The 22,086-nt window shown below is 30.2% G+C and overlaps 1 protein-coding gene across 3 annotated transcripts in view; it reads right to left on the reverse strand.

The window, feature by feature from the left end:
* Positions 1–2,134: 2,134 nt before the first annotated feature.
* Positions 2,135–22,086, reverse strand: part of LOC142330137 (uncharacterized) — a 36,264-nt gene continuing 16,312 nt past the window's right edge. The window contains exons 2-6 of one of the 3 annotated variants that reach the window (XM_075375233.1): positions 15,261–15,432; positions 10,248–10,286; positions 9,338–9,420; positions 7,777–7,981; positions 2,135–2,609 (exon numbers count right to left, since the gene is read on the reverse strand). In XM_075375233.1, coding sequence (XP_075231348.1) covers positions 2,526–2,609; positions 7,777–7,981; positions 9,338–9,420; positions 10,248–10,286; positions 15,261–15,263 — 414 coding nt within the window. In that variant the 5' untranslated portion in view covers positions 15,264–15,432 and the 3' untranslated portion in view covers positions 2,135–2,525. Of the gene's footprint in view, positions 2,610–7,776; positions 7,982–9,337; positions 9,421–10,247; positions 10,287–10,371; positions 10,465–15,260; positions 15,433–22,086 lie in introns of all 3 variants that reach the window. The other 2 variants (XM_075375232.1, XM_075375234.1) reach the window with 2 other exon arrangements.

Here is a 22,086-nt window from a genome sequence, read left to right on the forward strand (position 1 = left end):
ATTGCTTATTTGACATTTGTAATTCTTTCGAACAAAACATAGTTGTACATAAATGAGCCCAACAGTACATAAACAGCACAATGTTTTCATCGCTACAAATTATATAAAATTGATAAATTTCTATCAAACTGCAAGTTTGTAACAAAAAACTACTTTTAAAAAAACAGATCATTCTACACTTCCAACAGAATGCATTCTACATGTATGAATATTGAATTAAGCACATTTATTTATATGAATAAAATGATTTGAACGAAGTGGTACAATGGTACTTATACAGCAATAAATTGACTGCAGAATGTAAAACAGAAGTTAACAGGATTACCAATGTGGTTTTTTCTTAATGATTAGTAGTAGTAGTGGTGGCGGTGGCAGCGGCAGCAGCACCAATGTTATGACGCACAAAGCACCCACTGCTTTACCTGACTGAGTATGACCTTGTAGGGGGATGGTGGTCCATATCATTCTGTACAGGCTTGGGAAGGAAGAATCCTGGCTCAAAAGCCAGGATCAACTTCACTCTACCTTCCATACAGATAGTGTGTGGTCTCGGGTCAGGTTAGATACTTTTGAGGTTGTTGTTATCAATGACATATCTTTTCCTTGAGTACGAGATCAAGTGTGGTTGAATGACTGTATTGAGCTAGGGAAACTTATGGTCAGTCAGACCAGAACTGCCTTAATGTTCTATTTTGGATAGTTGTTTTGATTGGGATATTATCTCTTTTTCCTATTATTTATTAATGTTACTTTGTTGTTTGTTAGATAGCTAAATGTGGTCCAACTTATACGGTTGTTGGTACAGAAGAAAATGCTATCTACTTTTAGGGTGCAAGATACACACCATCATGTTCTTCTGAAAGTAATAATTAATTGTTTAGTACTATCAGTTACTTAGTTAATATTATTCTCATGAATAATTTTTGTTTTTTACTTTTTACAGTTTGATGTTATACTCATTCGGTATTATTTACTGTTTAATATTAGTGTTAATCTTCTTTCAGTGTATTAATTTTGTTACTATATATTGGTTACACTGAATGTAACTGATAAATTAAAAAAAATACAATTTAGTGTTTAGTGATATCCCCCCCCCCCCCCCCCAGCTTAACAGCTCTAATTTTCAAAATAATTTATGTTTTTGAGATTGTTTTTTTAAATAAATATTTTTAAAAAATGTTAATACTAAAAAAAATTAACTAAGTAAAGAAAGTAAGTAAAAAAAAGTAAGCAAGTAAGTACAACTTGAACATTTTAATACTACACAGTAAATTGAGTGTATTGTCTTTAATTTGTTTAGAACATTTAGAACAAGTGAAAAAATGCCTTTTCACTCTGAACAATTTGTTATATGAAAAGTATTGATGCAGTCATTGTTATGTAACACAGTGCTGCAGTTTGAGTGGCATTGTGTATATATATATATATATATATATATGTGTGTGTGTTTTATTGAAAATAAATATGACTTGGATACTGACGTTTAATATTTTCCCAACTACCTTTCTCTCCAGGATTGTTATGTCCTGAGAAACTCATATTTCAAATGTTATTCAAACATCAGTTTTTACAAGCAATAGACTAAAAATACAATGATTAGACGTAAGACACGAGGTATATGGAACGCTGTATCCATGTATTCAGAGAAGTAAAAAGAATAATTTATTCCGTAATCAAAAATAAATATTTTGTTTTCATCTTTTGCCATAAATGTCTTCTTTTATACCTCAGCTATTTGCCTAATTACAGTTTTGCCATAATAGAAACCAAGGATTAGAAGTGTGAGTAAATTTTTGGGCCAGAAGATCAATATAAAAATGACAAAGAAGAGTAAGCCATTTGAAGTAATTAAAGTTACAAACACTAATTTTTTTATTGGCCAAAAATCTTAAAGTTGCTATTATTCACAGGAAGATCAATAAAGATGCAGTAACACCAATGGAAACTTAAAAGTTCAGAGGTTTTGATATAGTAAAGGACAACCTAACTAAAATACATTTTAAATATACTTTAATGAAGAGATGCTATTTTCTATAATTAGCATCAAGAAGTCTTCTCGAGTTGGTAAGCTGCTTCAACTAAAGAATAAATAAACAAAGAGGTAAAAAATGTGTGAAATTATCAACAAACCAAGTAAGTCACAATTTTTAATTTTGTTATAAGTTGAATAATTTTATGTTTTGATTTTCTATTTCTAAGATTATAAATAAGATTCTACATTTTCTCTTAATATTGATATAGATTTTGTTTAATTTAGTATATTAATGAATAACACATTCTAATTCTAATAAAAGGATTAAAATGATATTTCTTATTGATGATTTACACTAATTAGCTTCTGACCATCCACAGGTAAAATTGTAAGTAGCAGACTATTGCTCTATGTATCTTAATGCTACTTGTAGCTTTTATTGCAACTGTATTACAGAGAAAATTAATAATAAATAATACTTCAGCAAATTAATTATTTGAACACTTAATTAGAAATAGAATATAAATATCATTTGAAAGAAGGAATTAACTATTCAAAAGACTGCTTGGTACATCATATATGTTGGTCTCCAGGAATTATTAGCTTCAGCCAGTTCAGCCTTTATCCAGCTTGGAACCTAAGAAATTAAGACAAAACAAGCATTTAATAAATAAATGAGAAAAAATTACATCAAAGGGCTTAAAATAACACAAAGTGAGTACTGGAAGCTGACAATTTTACATTACAAAAAACACAATGGAAATTATGCTTTTGACATCTTAGTTCTACCATGGTTCATTCACTGAAATTCAATTACTAATTTTTTTTCAATCAATCATTTGGTCTGTTCCAGTTTCTGTTTATATTTTGATTAAAAAAAATTATACTTAATTTATTATTGGACAAAAGGAGTAATTTTCAATTTTTACCCTTTTTAAATAATTTTTTCCAGCTTTTCTTTGTTTTATTCAACTTATCTTATATGATTTTGTTCAGAATTAAATTCTCTTCAAGCTTTGTTTAAATTTTGTACATGTTTATTACCCACTTAAGAAAAATTATTTTATGACAAAAAAAACACGGTTTTTACCCCAGATTTCTCAAACACTACTGCAGATACGGTTCTAGAACCTATTTTATTCGATTTCTAAAATCAGAAACCATAAGATATCGCTAATTCTGCTCCTTAATTAATGCTCTAAAAATTTCAGTACAATCTCATTTCACTGGGGTAGATGAAATCCGAGCGTAATCTTCCACTAACTTGCAAACGAAGCATTTTAGGACATATGTTTAAATGAGGTTTCTTCATTGTTTTCACAAGTAGGATAGCTTATAAAAGTCCTGGGAGAACTTCATGATACAATCTGTATATACCTGGGTGTTTCATTTTAATCCCCACAAATGATTTCTTCAAAAACTATGCACAATAAAACAAAATGATCTAATCAAAAGTTACTCAGACTGGAGGGGGAGGCACTTCATGGTGATCTTGACTGTTATTTAATGTTAACATAAATTTTTTTAAATGGGATGACCTACTTTTGGCCCCACCAATGAAAAGATCAGAAATTTTACATTGGAATATCTGGTCACACATATGATCTTAAAACTTTTTTGAAGGTCATACTGCTAACTATGAGAAGTAGTGGTATATAGGTGCTGGATTCTCTTCACAGATATTTACAGTCACTGCTTTCTAAGTTGTGAGAAGACAACAGTTAACTGGTACTGTCTTTGAAATTCAGCAAATTGTTTAATCGGATACCGTATGTGATTAATTCCTAAACCATGAATTTCAAAAAGCTGGAAGAAATAAAACATAATCTTAAAATGTCATGACTAAATTCAAGGGTATGTTGACGTGACGTTTGTCGCTCTTTCCATTGGCGCTATCAAAAAACCTTCGCACGACCTGCAAAGGGGACCTCAAGATCATGATCAAGTTCACTGTCAGATATTCCCCTCCTATCCTCGTTAACTTCTGTAAAATCATTTTTATGATCTTTCCATAGTTTGTGAGACAAATGGCCTAGTATGAATATTACATTGTATGACCTTCAAAAAATGTTCCAAGATCATATGTGTGACCACATATTCCAATGTAAACTTTTCCAATCTTTTCATTTGTGGAGTCAAAAATACGTCATTCCATTAAAAAAAAAATTGTGTTAACCTTGAAATAAATTGTGTTAACCGTGAAATCCAAGGTCACCATGAGGTGTCGCCCCTTCAGTCCAAGTAACTTTTGTTGAAGACATTTTTTTTTTATATTGTGCGTAGTTTATGAGAAAATCGCCTGGGGGATTAAAATGAAACACCTGATATACCGGATATTCAAAAAGGACTTCATAACATAAAAAGCATATAAATACTATTACCTTCTTCCTTTTATTTCACTACAATAAAGCAAATTACTGATGTTTTAGCATTCATTACATTATTTCTCTTATCATCATCAGACACACCCTCAACTGATAACGTCGGTCGAAGACCCTTTAAGCTTCAGTGTTTGTTGGTTTTTTCAAGTGAAACACAACCATCGAGGAAGAATTTAATGGGATAGACATACAGTTCCCACAAGCACCAACTATATAACAGACCACCCCAGCAGAGCGCACACATACCTCCAGGAAGAAGAACGGACGTACAGTCTTTATTTGCTTAGGAATCAAAAACCATTCACCTTCGGGCTATCACAAATGTACTGCCAAGTTTCATGAGGGTTTTCGCTACCCCGTATTCAAGAGTTATGGGTGTTCACATTGCCACACTGGTGTAAAAAATTGACTCATCGTTAAAAATTACACTGTCTAAAAATGTATTATTGTCTGCAATTCTATCCATCATTTCCACCGAAAACTGCAGCTGAGCAACTTTGTCGTCATCTGTAATGTGTTCAACCATGGTTAGTTTGAATGGCTTCAAGTGCAATTGTTTACATATTACATGCCAAATAGCCATTTCTGAAATGCCAGTCATCTCACATGATGCATGTTCAGTTGATTTCTTCGGACCACGTGCAAAGCTTTCTCTGAGTTGTTCCACAGCATCAGAGATGTGTGATCATCCTAGTAATTTTATATGTTTAACAAAACAACCTGACTCAATGAAGGTTATGTACCAAGAATAAATTGTATGCCTACTAGAAGGCTTCCTACTTTACTCAATACGAAAATTATGTTGAATTGCAGTTAATGACTGCAAATCTTGAAACTAAAACACATACCAACCATGTTCTGCACCAGTAAATGTATACATTTTTAACATCACGGCAGCCGAATTCAGTATTATGAACTACAAGAATCAAAACTTGATCTGTGTTGCTACGAAATGAGACCTCAACTGATTCTAAAAATTATCTAAAGAAATGTTTATATGCTTTTAAAGTTGTGAAGTCCTGTTTGAATCACCAAGTAATGTAAATCACTTGCAATATCAAATATCAGATGTGCAAATATGGAAAGTTGGTGGATCACTTCATCATATTGGCTAAACAATTCTTTGTATTCGATCCAGTCTGCCTTCCCAACCACCCATCCACATAGCTGTCTCTGAGACAAATCACAATCACCAATCAAGATAACAACCGGTCTGTGATCGTTTCCAAAAACATTTTTGGAAATGCGCCAGTTAAGAAGTGGAAATAGGGATGCTTAACACGACAGATCGATGCACACAGATGTATCTGATGAAGATGATACAAATGTGCATGATCCATTGTTCAATAAGCAGAGAGATCTAAGTTCTGCCTCAGTCAATTAACTATCCTTCCCCGGGAAGAACGTGACTATGAGCCCCACGAATGATAATGGGCATTGAAATACCAATTATTATGCAGGGTATATTTTTTATCCCCTACTCAGCACCGGTGAAATCAACCTCCGCCTTCCGGCATGCCAAAAGGGATTTTTTCATAATTTGATTTTTTCCTTCCGAACGCCATTTTGTGATTTTCAACAAAAAAAATTATTTCTCAGGAACGGGTAAACCTACTTTAATTAAATTTTTCAAATATAAAACTAGCGTCTTGTTCTACAAATTATTGTTAATAACAAAGTTATTGTATTCAAACCTAAAGAAAATCAGTTTTCAGAAAACCAATTTTTCAGTTTTACTTCGGATATCATGAAAATACTTTGGATAAAGTGATTGCAGATCTGTACATCCAAATTAAGAAACAGAATAAAAGTTATTTTTATTGTAATTATCTGTAATTTGTACACAAATAATTACAACAAAAAAAATTATTTGTAATACAAATAATAATAATAATAATAATAATAATTTGTAATTATTTGTATACAAATAATTATTATAATAATTATTTATTGTAATAAATAATTCCTTTAAAACATATATTTTCCTGTCTAAATATTCCTTATTTATTTTTATCTTCCTAAGATGTTTTCCTGTTTTGATCAAAAGTTTTCATAATAGTTCAGTAGAATTTTTTTAAAAATAATTCTTGGAGTTCATTTTCAAATAAGTTGTAAAAAATTGTTTCACTGACCACATAAAATTGTAAGTTACGGTCACTCTTGCAATATTAAGTAGAGAATAAAACAAAACACACTACAAAAACAAATAATGGTAATCTTTCCTAATGTCTTTTTCATTCAATCAACTAAAAATGATGAAAACAACAGTTTTTTATATTGTTGCATATCAGCTCGCCATGTATCCTAACAAAATAATCAATGTTACAATCAATACCTTCATCACACTGTTAACCATTAAGTAACTGACAGAGAATTAACATCATCTTCTCAGAGAAAACAATACAGACTTCAGATTCTTTATAACACTTCTAGCACCATAGATGTTTTATATGCAAGCTATCACATGTTGTTATAGCCATATGAAAGATTAGATTGTGTATTATATAGATATATGTAACAAAATATATATACATAAACAAAACAAAAAATTAATTAATTTTTAAAAAAATTGTTGAGGTGAGATCTTGAGATTATATTCAAAAATATTAAAACAAAGCAGTCAACATTCAAGATCCTTGAGACAAAAGAAAAGTTAATAACATTTCTGAAAATTCATGGCTATTGTTTAGTCAAAAAAACCTTTGGATTAAACAAGCCTGTTTAATTTCTTGATAAGAGGATCAATATCAATATAGATTCTTAATAAAAAAATTCTAGAAATTTGATTATATCAGCCAATCAAAACATAAGACACATAATCCTATCCTTTCATATTGTGCTTTTGTAACGTAATATTTGAAATCACACAGCTCATTGTACAGCTTAGGAGAAAAATGTTATCTGAAAAATGTTTAATCAGCCTCCTTAAAGTCCTCTACTTTGTACAGAATGATTACCACTAATTATCCATCTAAAACAATGGCTTACATGAGAGAGGTTTAAAAATGACAAACTGTAAAAACTGCATTAATGATTAAAATTACCAATAGAGGAAACTTAGAATTAATGTAACTTGGGTAGAATGAATAGAAAAAAAAAAGAAAAACTTGTTGGAAGTCACAGGTATATATATAGCCATAAATATATATATATATATGTGTGTTAATTTTATTTCCTGTGATCAATTTTTTTATCTTCTTTAGTTCTATTTTTAATTTCGAAGTAAACAACAGTGAAAAGAATAAATACATTCCACACACATTTAAAAAAATGAATAATCCTCAGTACAATACAAAATAGAGCTGTACATTTAAATATTAATGAAAATGTATAAACATAATATTAATAATTATTAAAACATTAATATTACTATAATAAAAATTATGAAGATTATTACTTTTGTTCTAAATGTTTGATACTTACAGACTCAGAAGTATCTGTTAAAGAATTTTTAGAACAGGATGAATTGTTTTCATTATTTTGTTTACCCTCTACAAAAGTAAGTGTACTCAATTTTGGCAAAGGCACTGTAGTATCAACCAGTACTAAAAGACCAAGCCATAATGGACATAAGTCATACAATGTGACAATCTCACCTTTAGCGATTTGATTAGGTGACGCATATAAGCTGAAACATAGATTAAATTAATTAATTAGTTGCAGAATGTGTTATAAAAAAATAAAAAAGTAGTATGGAATTCAGATTTCATACTTTAATTAAGAGTTATCAGACAACTGCTCTATGGTATGATCATCAACTCAAGTTGTGGATTAAATTAATAAACTATCTTAATATGTTACATACTATTATAAGTACAGGAATAGATGAGCCTAAGCAAAATAATAAATTATCCTAATAAGAGGTAGTAGTCCCCTCTACAGGTTGATATCCCTTTCTTTTCTTACGCTTTTTTTCCTCTTTCTTTTGATAGGTATCACAAGAATTATTTTAACATTTTCCAATTAATATATTTTCAGCTGCTTCTTATTGAAGCTCTGTGGGCTGATGACTCTTACCTGTGGGACTTTTCAGAGATTTTTTTCTATCAGGGTAAGTCATTTGAGCTGAAGAGTATTTTAGAGGATTAAACAGCTTTTAATCAACTGCAATAAAATTTATCTGAAGGGGAAAGTTTAAAAACTAATTTAAATGAAGCCACTGGTAATATTTTCATATTGTTGAGTGTGGCACTGATGTTTGTTTGGATTAGATTTAAAGGATGATTGTGATATGTGATCTTTCAAAGAATGTGTGTAATTGAAACTGGATTTGTTCATTTATAGTTTTGATTTTATGTTTGTATACTTAGAGCCACTCAAGCGAGTCTAGTTCATGTCCTTTCATATTTATGCATAAGATTTCCAGGTTTCTGATGCTTGTACAACTGGTTTCAAAGAGGTGGTTTTGTAAAAATGAATTCAGTAGTCGAGCGAAGTGTTTTTGTGTTTTTTATATAGCTATTCCAACCAGTTTGTCCTATGTAGAGCTTACTACCATTAAGAGTAACCAATTTTATAAAAGGCAGATAAACTGAATTTTTTAAGTGATTTTTATTAGGTTATTTAGTTTTATTGATGGTGGTTCTATAATGAATGCATTTGGTATTAAGTCTTTGACTGAATTATAATACACTTCTCAGTGGCAAAGTATTATACTAAATAAAGGAAGAAAAGTATTGCTGCCTGGTTTTTTTTTCAATACCCAGAAGCATAATAATTATTAAACAGTTCATAATACTCTAGCCAGAACTTCTTGCGAACTTCAACATGATAAATTGATCAATGGAGTATAATAAAAAAAAGGTATACATAGAAAAGCTGAAAAGCTTATAAATTGTAGAGAAAATAACTTCCATTTTAATCATAGAATGCACTGAAACATCTCTTTGGCACTAATCCAACTTTGTACAACTGAAATGTTTTAGCAGCCTTATAAAAAAATAAAAGTAGCTCAACTGCGTGAATTTATGTTCATTTAACTTACGCAAGTATTTCCTCAGGTTCAGCAACAATATCTATCTTGAGATTAGTTGATGCTAATGAACTGGTAGAAGAAGAATCAAATGCCTACAAAAAAAGAAAACTTTCAAAAATCAACAACATAAAAGAATTATTTATTAAAAACAAAAATGAATCTGAAAATGAGAAAATTATATTTCATAATCATTTAATATTTTTATTGAGCTGCAATGGATTATAGTAATGGATAAAGCACTATCAATACACGATTTACTTCACTCAATACATGGATATACAGTGTTCCATACACCAATCTAATCATTATACTTTCAAAGTCTATTGCTTGTAAAAGCTGATGTTTGAATAACATTTGAAATTCGAGTATCTCAGGACATACAGACCTGGAAAGAAAGGTAATTAAGAAAATATTAAATGTCAGTATCCAAAGCCATATTTTTTCATTTACTTAATTTAATATGGACAAAGCTATATTTATTTTCAATAAAACATGCGCGTGCACGCACGCACGCACACACACACACACAATGCCAGTAAAACTTTAGCACTGTGTTACATAACAATGACTGATCAATACTTTTCATATAACAATTGTTCAGAATGAAAAAGGCATTTTTTTTTTCACTTGTTCTAAATGTAATAAAACAAAATTGAAGACAATATACTCAGTTTACTGTAGTATTAAAATGTTCAAGTTATAATTATTTTCTTACTTTCTTTTTTTTAGTATTAGCATTTTTTTAAAATATTTATTTGAAAAACAATCTCAAAAACATAAATTATTTTGAAAATTAGAGCTGATAAGCTAGAATTATCAATAAACACTAAATTGTTAATTTCTTTAATTTATCAGTTACACTTAATAAAACCAATATATAGCAACAAAATTAATACACTGAAAGAAGATTAACGCTTACATTAAACAGTAAATAAGATCGAATGAGTATAACATCACACTGTAAAAAGTAAAAAACAAAAATTATTCATGAGAATAATATTAACTAAGTAAGTGATAATACTAAACAATTAATTATTACTTACAGAAGAACATGATGGTGTGTATCTTGTACCCCAAAAATAGATAGCATTTTCTTCTGTACCAACAACCGTATAAGTTGGACCACATTTAGTTATCTAACGGACAATAAAGTATTAATAAATAATATGAAAAAGAGATAATATCCCATCAAAACAACTGTCCAAAAGAGAGAATTGAGACAGATCTGGTCTGTGACTGACCATAAGTTTCCCTAGCTCAATACAATCATTCAACCACACTTGATCCAGTTCTGAAGGAAAAGATGTGTCATCGATAACAACCAACTTCGAAAGTATCTAACCTGATCTGAGACCACACACTATCTGTATGGAAGGTAGAGCGAAGTTGATCCTGGCTTTTCAGCCAGGAACCTTCCTTTCCATGCCTGTACAGAATGATGAGGACCACCATCCCTCTACAAGACTATATTCAATCAGGTAAAGCGCAGTGGATGATTTGTGCATTATAACATTGGTGGTGCCTAATACTTCAGCAATCGCATTGCATCTGACACCAAAATAAAAAAATTATTCATTTTTAGTTCATTATCTCATAAAATACACGATGGGTTGTCTATATTCCACATATGACGTCTGGTATAATTACACTTACTACTACTACAAATTCCAACTAATAATCATTAAGAAGAAACCATACTGGTAATCCTGTTAACTTCTGTTATACATTCTGCAGTCAATTTATTGCTGTATAAGTACCATTGTACCACTTTATTCAAATCATTTTATTCATATAAATAAGTGTGCTTCATTCAATATTCATACATATAGAATTAAGTCTGTTGGAAGTGTAAAATGATCTGTTTTTTAAAACTAGTTTTTTGTTACAAACCTACGGTTAGGTAGAAATTTATCCATTTTATACATATAATTTTCTATAAATTGAAGCAAATGTTTATATACTAGAAAATGGGTTAAGATAGAAATAAACCTTATTTTATAAATTCATACTGTTGTCTATCTACACAGATAATAGTCCACATTTTCAAAAAATTGAAAATGTTACCTAATTTGTTGCAATTAACGCACTCCATACCGACTTAATATTTTAATAAATATCGAATATTAAAAAAAAAAGTGAAGACATCTAAACTAAGGTATCAAATATGTCGATTATGAATGCCAGATGACTGGATAATGTAATTTCATAAAACGTTCATAAAATTTACGTAGCACTGAATAATTTATTTAGTTTTTCAAACCCTATAACTTTCTATGAATTTGTTGGAGGTTTTGTTCTGACTAAGCAGAAACATAAAACAGTATTCTTAAATTGGAAATCTTGGGGTAAGAATTTTATATGTCATGAAAAAAGATTCTTTCACTTTCTCTTGGTAATTGAAAATTCCCAAATCTATTAAAAGCTTTATAATGTAGAGAATTTATCTGAACCAAGAAAATATTTCCTTGTCCATTATTTCATCATAATAATATTTTAAGAAAAAAATCAAAAAAGATACTAAGTATCTCAACTGCAAAAGGTAAATAGCTGATTTGCAAAACTTTATACCAAAACCACGATGATAATTTCTAAAATTGTACCGCTCATTGAAATTTGTCATAAACATTTTCAGTAAATATCGGGAAATGAATTTTATGGCTTATAATTCAGAAAAGTGGCATCATGCATAGCAGTAGCAGATTGTAAAAATAGGTTACATTTGACAATTTAATTGCAACTACATCTCCAACTACATCATTTTGAACAGTATTTGATAAAATTCAATAATTTTGTGAAAGTATATATTAGATTATTATTTTTGAAATCTATCTTCCCACAAACTTAGTTTTTTGACACTGGGATAACATCAATCAGATGCTTAAAAGGTTTGGGGTAAAAATGTTACAAAATTGTAGAAATATATTTTAATATTTATATAAATAACCGACACATATGTTTAAAGATTTTAGCACACAGTAATCCAAGGTGTCAAGCCAATTACTTGTCCTATCATAAATTCTTCACCGCATTTTAAAGTGTTAAGTAGCCAGACAAATCATCTCGGTAAACAGATCAGAGTCAAAATTTTCACAATATTTCATATTTTGGCTAGGATTATCATAATTGATTTGAACATTATTTTCGGCCATTCCTAGCAATATCACTTTAACATTTGTAGTTGAAGCATTTCAGAGTATCTCCATTCTCAAAACTACTTTAAGCACACCAGTTTTAAAATGATCACTCCAGTTTTAAAAGTAAATGGCAGTGTAATGAATTAACTACAAATGTTAGGAAAGGCAAAAAATAACCCTCAAATCAAAGATCACAGTCACTTGGTCCGAAGTCTGGGACATAGGGGGCTGATTGAAAATCTCTTACTTGAACTGCCACCTAATACCTCAACATTTCTTTCTGGATTTCTACCTCAACTTCACACAAAACAGTATTGCTTTGCTTTATTACTTTAGACATTTATTGCTTTATTACTGTAGACATTATAAAATTGTTGACAGATCTTGACAGCAATGTGTTCCTTCCGTTTCCTAAAACAAATCATGCCAGAACTCTTACAGTTAGATGAACAAAACTGATAGATTCTATATTTCATGCGCTGCTGCTTTATCAACTAAGTGGAATACATGACATTTATTCCAACATTTACATTTATTTGTACTTTACACTTATTCTAAGTAGAATAAATGAGAGAAAGACACATACTGCCAGGGGCAACTACAAATGTGTTGTGGTTTGGGTTACCAGATTATGTTTAACAAACCAATCAAAATTCAATTATGGAAGAGTAACCTACTTCTTAGTTGGTTTTTAAAATAGCTTAAACTTAATTGATTAATGAGAAAAAATCTGTTAAAAAAAAATCTTTACCTAAAGAACCATGACAAAAAGATTATAATCAAAAAGGAAAAAAATAATTATTTAAACAATTTAACATTAAAATTCTCAACTTCTAATAGTACAATAAAATTTGCTAAAATAAAATTAAAATGACACTTTCAGTAACTATTTTATCAATCGTACTCTTGACAACAGCTGGAGTTACATTGTTATGTCCTAACTGATTTTCATTATTACTTCCCATAGTAATTACATAACCGGCATCAGTTAATACTGAAGAATGATTATTTGACATAGATATATTTATTACATGCCACTTTGATAATGATTTTACTTCAATAAATTGTAAACTTTTTTCTACATTTGCATCTTTCTGGAAAAATAATTACAAAATACAAAATTATCTTGTCCTATATTGTCATAGAGTAGTACATGTAAAGTAAATAAGTAATACATAAAACAAAACTTTTAAAATAATTAAAATGATGGCAAAAAATGTGCAAAAATTAGAAAAATAACATTATCCGATTCTTGAAATTTTGACTTTCTAAATTAACACCAAATTAAGGGCTGAAATTTTTTTATTTTGCACCAAAAATTCAAAATTTAAATACGTAGTTTAAGTAATTCAATAAAGGTTTAACCCCAACAGACATACAAAAAGAGTTTGATTCCACTTTAAAGGATTCATCCCCATCATTCAACGGTATAAAAGCGGGCTGCTAAACTTACATGTGGTTGTACATTCATTCAAGATGATGAAAGAACACTTGGGATGCCCAAAAACCACAACAATAATAAATCATCACAAAATTCCACAATCTTTTATCAAATGAACTCCAACTAAGGGTTTGTGACCTTGTTGACATTACAATTTGATAGACCATGTCCACTACACTTAACACAATGTTCTGGGATTGACAAAGCTTTCTACTCAATGAATGCCACATTTGTTCAATTGACAAAAAATAAATTTTAATGAACGCTTTTCAAGAGGGGTTTAGACTTATTTAAACACAATTTTACTGAGTTTCTTCAATCTTTTACAACAGTAAATGAAACACAGATTTATCATTACACGCTACAAATCAAAGAGAGTCCAAACAGTGGGGTGATAGCAGTAGAAATTGCACCAAAGAAAGTAAAAATGATTCCATTGGCAGGAAAAGTCATGGGTATAGTTTTTTGGGATTCTCGTGATACAATGCTCATACACTACCTGAAAAAAGGGAGGATCACAATCCAGAATATTAGAGTTTATTAGTGAAGGATGCTGTTAAATAAGCATCCACATCTAGCCAAAGTGAAAGTGCTATTTCACCATAACACACCTGCACTTATATCTCACGTTATTGCTCCAAAACTCCATGGCCTATACTTTAAACTGCTTCCATGTTTGGCTCCCAGTGATTACTTCATCCCAAGTTTGAGTTAATCGCTCAGTTGACAAAGATTCATTTCAAATGATGAGGTCAAAGCTGCTTATTTTACAGAGCTGGACAAATCACATTATACTGAGAGTATTTCACCTTTCTTTTTCCTGTTTAGCCTCCGGTAACTACCGTTTAGATAATTATACTGAGACTATTATAAAGTTTAAAAGTCACTGGCTTAATGTATAAAAATCCAAAGAGAGTTCATTGAAAAAAAAAAGTCTAAAAAATCTTGTTTTCTTTGTTAGGCCGAAAACTTGCCAAACGACCCTCATATAAGACTTCTGAATAACCACACATATTAGCCTTGCAAATATATGAGATAACCAACTACACGAATTTTATCACCTAACACAAAACAGATTCTACTTAAGTTGCCGGCCTCCATGGCATGAGTGATAGCGTCTCAGCCTTTCACCCGGAGGTCCTGGGTTCAAATCCCGGTCAAGCATGACATTTTTCACACACGCTACAAAACATTCTTCTCATTCTCTGCAGAATGAATTGCTTGAGTGCGGACCCAGAGATAAAACAAAAAAAAAGATTCTACTTAAGCAAAAATTGCATCATACATTCTAGAAACTTCTATAGTATCATATTCCCATTCACAACCACAAAACAATAAATGTATAAATTCCTGTTACCATAAATATGAAACTTTGAAGAGTAGTTAGCGATAATCCCAATTTATTATTATTATTTTTTCCACAAGCATACACAGCTCCTTTAGTAGTAATTACTGCAGTACTATCAATACCACAAACAACGCATAACAATTCATCATTTTTTGGTAAATGTACAACAGTTGGAAGGCAACTAAAACAAAAATAAAATACAAAGTTTTCAAAATTAAAGAAAAAATAATAAAAACAAAAGTTACAAGTGAATTAATAATAAATAAATTACTGAAATACACCTAATGAATTTAAAAATTATATAATTTTATGAATCCTTCTTTTTTTTAATTTTACTTACAATAAAAATAATGTAATTCACCAGCATATGGACAATTTTAAATCACTGTAATCCTGCCTAGTCCTGGAATTTTTAATTTCAATCTGGATAGAAATAAGAAACAATTACAAATCGATCAATAATAGGCCTGGTTTATAGGTTTATGATTACACCTGGAGGGTTATTTCTACACATTCAGGGTATGATTTGAGGTGGAATAAGAAATGGCCATAACTACATACATTTTGACCAAGAACACCTTTCTAAAGTTGCTTATGTTTTTTTCTAACAATTAATAGTAATAATAAACAAATCAAACCTATGAGCTTATGGCTGAACCGTTATATACACGTTATAATTTATTATTCATACATTTATTTTCATTATTGAGAAAATACAAAAATACACAATATTGAAAATAAAATTTAAAAAATGAAATTTAATAAGGGTTTTGCTACCTGAATATCTGTCTGCTGAATAATTCAAGATGTTTAACCACAGGAGTAGGTTCAAGTTCACAGATCAACATTATAATCATCATCTCCTAATGGCAAATTGATATTGACTCTTTTTTATTCAGAAGGTACTGGGATAGAATCCTGATCAAGCTCGATATTTTTCCACATAATAAAATTCATTTCTCATTTTTATTATCATAAATGATAAACTGGGTTCAGTACTTGTAGTTACTTTAAAAATAAATACAATACAAAGGGTAATTGGAAAGTTATTTAACCCAGTATCCAATTTACAAACCTGGTTGAATAATGTCAAAATAATTTCTGTATTAAAGGGAAAACTTGTCTATGAGTACAGCAAATTGCAGCAATGATAAAAAATGTAATCACTCATTGACTTCTAAGGCAATAATAACTGTCCAGCAAGTAAGTAGAAATGCCATTCACATAACCATACTGCAGCTGTATTACAACTGGACGCAAAATGTCAAGAATGTTTTTATCATTTGTCTCCTTGCAAAACTGACAAACAAATCCACTGTCTGTCACATAACATTAATATACAGAAGAAAGGAAGGGTTACAAACCGTATTTGTTCTAGGGCCTAAAGTATTTTCATTAATAAAGAAAAGAGATCAAGAATTGTTAATTCTCTAAGAAAGCCAGTTCACTTCAGAGATTTTCTGGTTAGTGTGGAGCTTTGTAGGAGAACTGTGAATCTCCATGTCTTCCATGAGTATCTACTTAATTTTGTAAAAATCAGCATTTCAAATTCAGTTTTGTAAGAGAATTATCAGTTCTATTTCTCCTCAATGCCAGTGATGTCCGAACATTGTCATGAACTTCATAACAATAATAGAACCTTTTAAATGATACTACTGGATTCAATAAGATGTAGCAACAGCCTACACAGCAAAGATATATTGCCCAAATTTTTTTTATATGAATTAATTTTTCACAGTTTGTGTTGCTATCAATTTTTAGAACTTTCACCTCCACACTTTTACTTATAGAAGTTTAAAAAATCTGACGTTGACATCACACGACTTCCTTGTACACTTATTAAATTACATACACATTTTTTAAAACTAAAAGTATATAAAATTTTATTTCATAAATGGCTTCTGATATTTTTTTATTGTTATTATTGAATCATTATTTATCATATTTGTTTTTTACAATCAGAGCTTAATAATTACTAATACATCAATATATCTAAATTAAAAAAAAGATTTTGAAAAAAAAGGAGATTAAGTTGCATTCACACTGATGTGCCTTCCCCTTGTAAGATCCAAATATTTCATTAATTAAAATTTTATTTGGCAATAACTCTGGAACCAATAAAGATAAGTACCACTTGTGACATTGTTGAAAAGCTCTCAATGAGGGATTACTACATTTTAGAAAAATTCCAAAATCCAATTTTTTTTGGATTTTGGGGTTTTTTGGACACTTTTGGTCCAGTCGATTGCGATATAAGGAGGAAGTGCAAAACTTGATGTTACAACAGTCCTAAATCCAAAATTTCAACATCCTATGGCTAAACATTTTTGAATCATGCAAGATATATACGTATGTACAGACGTCACACTAAAACTAGACAAAATGGATTCAGGGATCGTCGAAATGGATATTTCCATTGAAATCTGAAATTTATCATAATACAAAAATTTACTTCCTTTACTTCGTACAAGGAAGTAAAACATATTATGATAACTCCTCACATTTGAAGAATTGAAAATAAAAATTCAAAAGTAACATTTCCACCATATTGTAAGCAACAATAAAGGTTTCAACCAACATGAAAAATGAACCTAATTACAGATTGACTCACTGAACACAATATACAGACTTTCAAGCAAAGGTTTCTACAGGCAATGACTTCATTCAACAGGCAACTACTTATTCAAAGGAAAATTAGCGAAATCTTAATGCATTATAGATCTACACCCTTCTCATCTGGTAAATCTCCATCAGAATTATACCTAAAACGAAGATTACATATTAAACGAGACCTGAAACCAACACCATCACCTTCCAATATTACTCCCAGTGTACATCAACTAAGCGTGGGAAATGAAATAACAAGGTGGTACCCCTCCACTGGCAAACTAATGTAGAGACAAGGATCTGTAGTCCAGAAGCTGGAAAACTTCACTACATGATTACGGTTGATGGTGTCAGATATTCCCTGAAGAGACACATTGATCAACTACTGCGAGGTGGAGGGTCTACTAACTACTTTGTGCAAGGTTACACCTACCCACCTACTCAGTGGGTAGGTAACGTGTGTGTTTATTTAAATAGAGACATTGCCATCCAGCCACCATCTACATCCTCATTGTATTCATTATCCTTGTGCTTGTGAAAATAATACATAGAAAATAAAAATGTAAAAACCATTTTCTCAATCAAGTACAGTTTTTGTAAACATAAATGAATACTTAAAAATAGAATTTTCCATTGTGATACAAGTTGAAATCTAAAGTAATCTATTAATTGATGATAATTAGTTTTAAATTATGAAATTTGCAATAATTATTACATTATCTAGTCTTGTAAGTTTTATAAAAAATATTTATTACCATGTATGTGATAGTTTATGTAATGCAGCCCATAGTATTCTAAAATATTTATAAATTGTAAATTATAATGAAAAAGCAGTTTGTACCACCCTTAGTAACAATGGTTATATTATATAATATACAAAATTAATGTTTTATTATGTACAATATCCCTCAGTAAATTAGTAATTATTATTGTGATGTAATGTAATCAATTATTTTATCTTTATTTTTTAATGTAATATTTATTATTATATTAGTAATATTAAATAAAAATTAATACTTTTATTATTATGAATTAATAATTTTTAGTAAACAGAAATTAAAATTTGGTAAACAAATTTATAAAATATGTTTCAATTCTGATTTTTAATATATCATCTAGACAAAAAATATAAATTATGACTCTAATCAATCAAACCAACTACTAAACATTTACATATTTTAAAAAAATAATAAAAGATACAGGTGAAATTATTTGAAGGTAAAATTATTCAAATTTTACTGCAATAGAATGTATGAATTCCAAATGTATACAATTATATCGGTTGTAAAATAAAAAGAATATTGGGACTTCAATTTGTTGCATTATCTCTTGGATAAGATGCTTAATTTTTGGCTAGAATCAAAGAACAAAAAAAATAGTTTTAGTTGTGCATATGGGGACTTGGGGACTTGGAGACTTGACCCCATAAAATTTAATTATGATCTCACCGTATGTAATAAAGTATTAACAACTCTCATCTTTCAGCAAGAATTTTACCATTTTCTATCACAGACAAACCCAGATGTAATAGTATACACAGATGGTTCAAAGCGGAATGATACCGACGGAACTTATGTGTTTGCTGATATTACAAGCGTTTACAATTCTGAACTGTACGCCATCAACATGGCTTTGAACATCATTATGTAAAAATATCGTCACATCTTTAACCGCAGTGATTCGTGTAATGTTTCCCAAGCTTTAGAGGATTTATCTAGACATCTGTCATTACTGATATTCATAGTACAATCTCTGAATTGAATCATCATTACACATAAGTGAATTTCTGCTAGATCCACGTGAGAATCCTGGGTAACGAATGAACAGATTCTGCTGCTAAAGATGCATGTACCTGACCACCATTCACCACTCAAGATACAACAACCGATTTTATTACACATTAAACATACTCTTCAAAGAAAGTACAAGCATTGGTGCAAGGACACAACAAAAGTAAAACTTCTTATGCAATATTATATGAATTATTGGTGTAAAATAATGTATACACATAGTAGAAGGAAAATTAAAGAAAAACAAACCAACATACTTGGCGTTTATAGACCTAGAAAAGGCATTCGATAACGTAGACTGGAATAAAATGTTCAACATTTAAAAAAAATTAGGGTTCAAATACAGAGATAGAACAATTGCTAACATGTACAGGAACCAAACAGCAACAGTAACAATTGAAGAACATAAGAAAGAAGCCGTAATAAGAAAGGGAGTCCGACAAGGATGTTCCCTATCTCCGTTACTTTCTAATCTTTTCATGGAACTAGCAGTTAATGATGTTAAAGAACAATTTAGATTCGGAGTAACAGTACAAGGTGAAAAGATAAAGATGCTACGATTTGCTGATGATATAGTAATTCTAGCCGAGAGTAAAAAGGATTTAGAAGAAACAATGAACGGCATAGATGAAGTCCTATGCAAGAACTATCGCATGAAAACAAACAACAACAAAACAAAAGTAATGAAATGTAGTAGAAATAACAAAGATGGACCACTGAATGTGAAAATAGGAGGAGAAAAGATTATGGAGGTAGAAGAATTTTGTTATTTGGGAAGTAGAATTACTAAAAATGGACGAAGCAGGAGCGATATAAAATGCCGAATAGCACAAGCTAAACGAGGCTTCAGTAAGAAATATAATTTGTTTACATCAAAAATTAATTTAAATGTCAGGAAAAGATTTTTGAAAGTGTATGTTTGGAGTGTCGCTTTATATGGAAGTGAAACTTGGACGATCGGAGTATCTGAGAAGAAAAGATTAGAAGCTTTTGAAATGTGGTGCTATAGGAGAATGTTAAAAATCAGATGGGTGGATAAAGTGACAAATGAAGAGGTATTGCGGCAAATAGATGAAGAAAGAAGCATTTGGAAAAATATAGTTAAAAGAAGAGACAGACTTATAGGCCACATACTAAGGCATCCTGGAATAGTCGCTTTAATGTTGGAGGGACAGGTAGAGGGGAAAAATTGTGTAGGCAGGCCACGTTTGGAATATGTAAAATAAATTGTTAGGGATGTAGGATGTAGAGGGTATACTGAAATGAAACGACTAGCACTAGATAGGGAATCTTGGAGAGCTGCATCAAACCAGTCAAATGACTGAAGACAAAAAAAAAATGTATACACAAATGATAAAGTTTTTTATTTATAAGAAATCTGAACTAAAAATAAGTTAAACAAATAAAAAATATTTATTTACATAAAACAGAAAAATTTCAACATAATATCGAAGTTTAATCATTGCATTTTATCACAGAAATTATTGGTTTGTGGTAACTTAAGTAGATTTTATTCTATTTCTAGCAAGTATACGCTTTCTTAAGATATGATTTGATATTCATTTTTTCTCCATCATGTCAAATTATAAGAGAAGAAAATTAAATAAAGAAAACAGAACATTTAATGAAGAGTGGGAGTTAGATCTTTTCGTTACTTCTGTGAAAGATAAAATGGTGTGTTTGTTGTGCAATACAATATTAACTACTCTGAAAAAGGCAAATGCAAATAAACACTATTTGACTCGTTAAACATAAATATTTTAATTTAGAAGGTGAATCTTGACAAGCTGCGCTTTAAAAATTGAAAAATGAAAAGCATCAGCAGGCGTTTTTTTTGTGCTTTTGTAAAGAAAAATACCACTCCAATTGATGTTACTTACAAAATAGCACATATACTTGGAAATAGAGGCGAAACAATTAGTGATGCAGAAATTAGAGAATGTGTTGTTGAAGTGGTGGGTATGTTAGATCCATAAAAATTTGATAAATACAAACAATTGCCTCTTTCATGAAAAACTATAACAGATCAATAGCAAGAATTAGCTGAAAATGTATCACAACAACTTCGTACAATTATACAAAATTAAGATGTTTACTTTTCAATTGCTTTAGATGAAAGCACAGATAAAACGCAAGTTTTACGTTTTATTCGTTCTGTAACTAAAGATTTTCAGTATTACGAAGAACTTCTTCCGCTGGGTACACTAACTGGAAGAACTCACAGATTTGACATTTTCGAAAACTTCAGAGAAGTATGTCATCGATTACAATTAAATGTCAGTAATTTAGCCAGTGTCTGCACTGATGGTGCACTTTCCATGAGTGGTAAAAACGGATTTTTTGCTTTATTAAAACAGGAAAACTTAAACTTGAAAAAATTGACTTCATTTCATTGCATTTTACATTAGCAAAATCCATCATTTTGCAAGACGCTCTGG

The sequence above is a fragment of the Lycorma delicatula genome, chromosome 9 (genome assembly GCF_047948215.1).
Source record: "Lycorma delicatula isolate Av1 chromosome 9, ASM4794821v1, whole genome shotgun sequence".
Taxonomy (NCBI): Eukaryota; Metazoa; Arthropoda; class Insecta; order Hemiptera; family Fulgoridae; genus Lycorma; species Lycorma delicatula.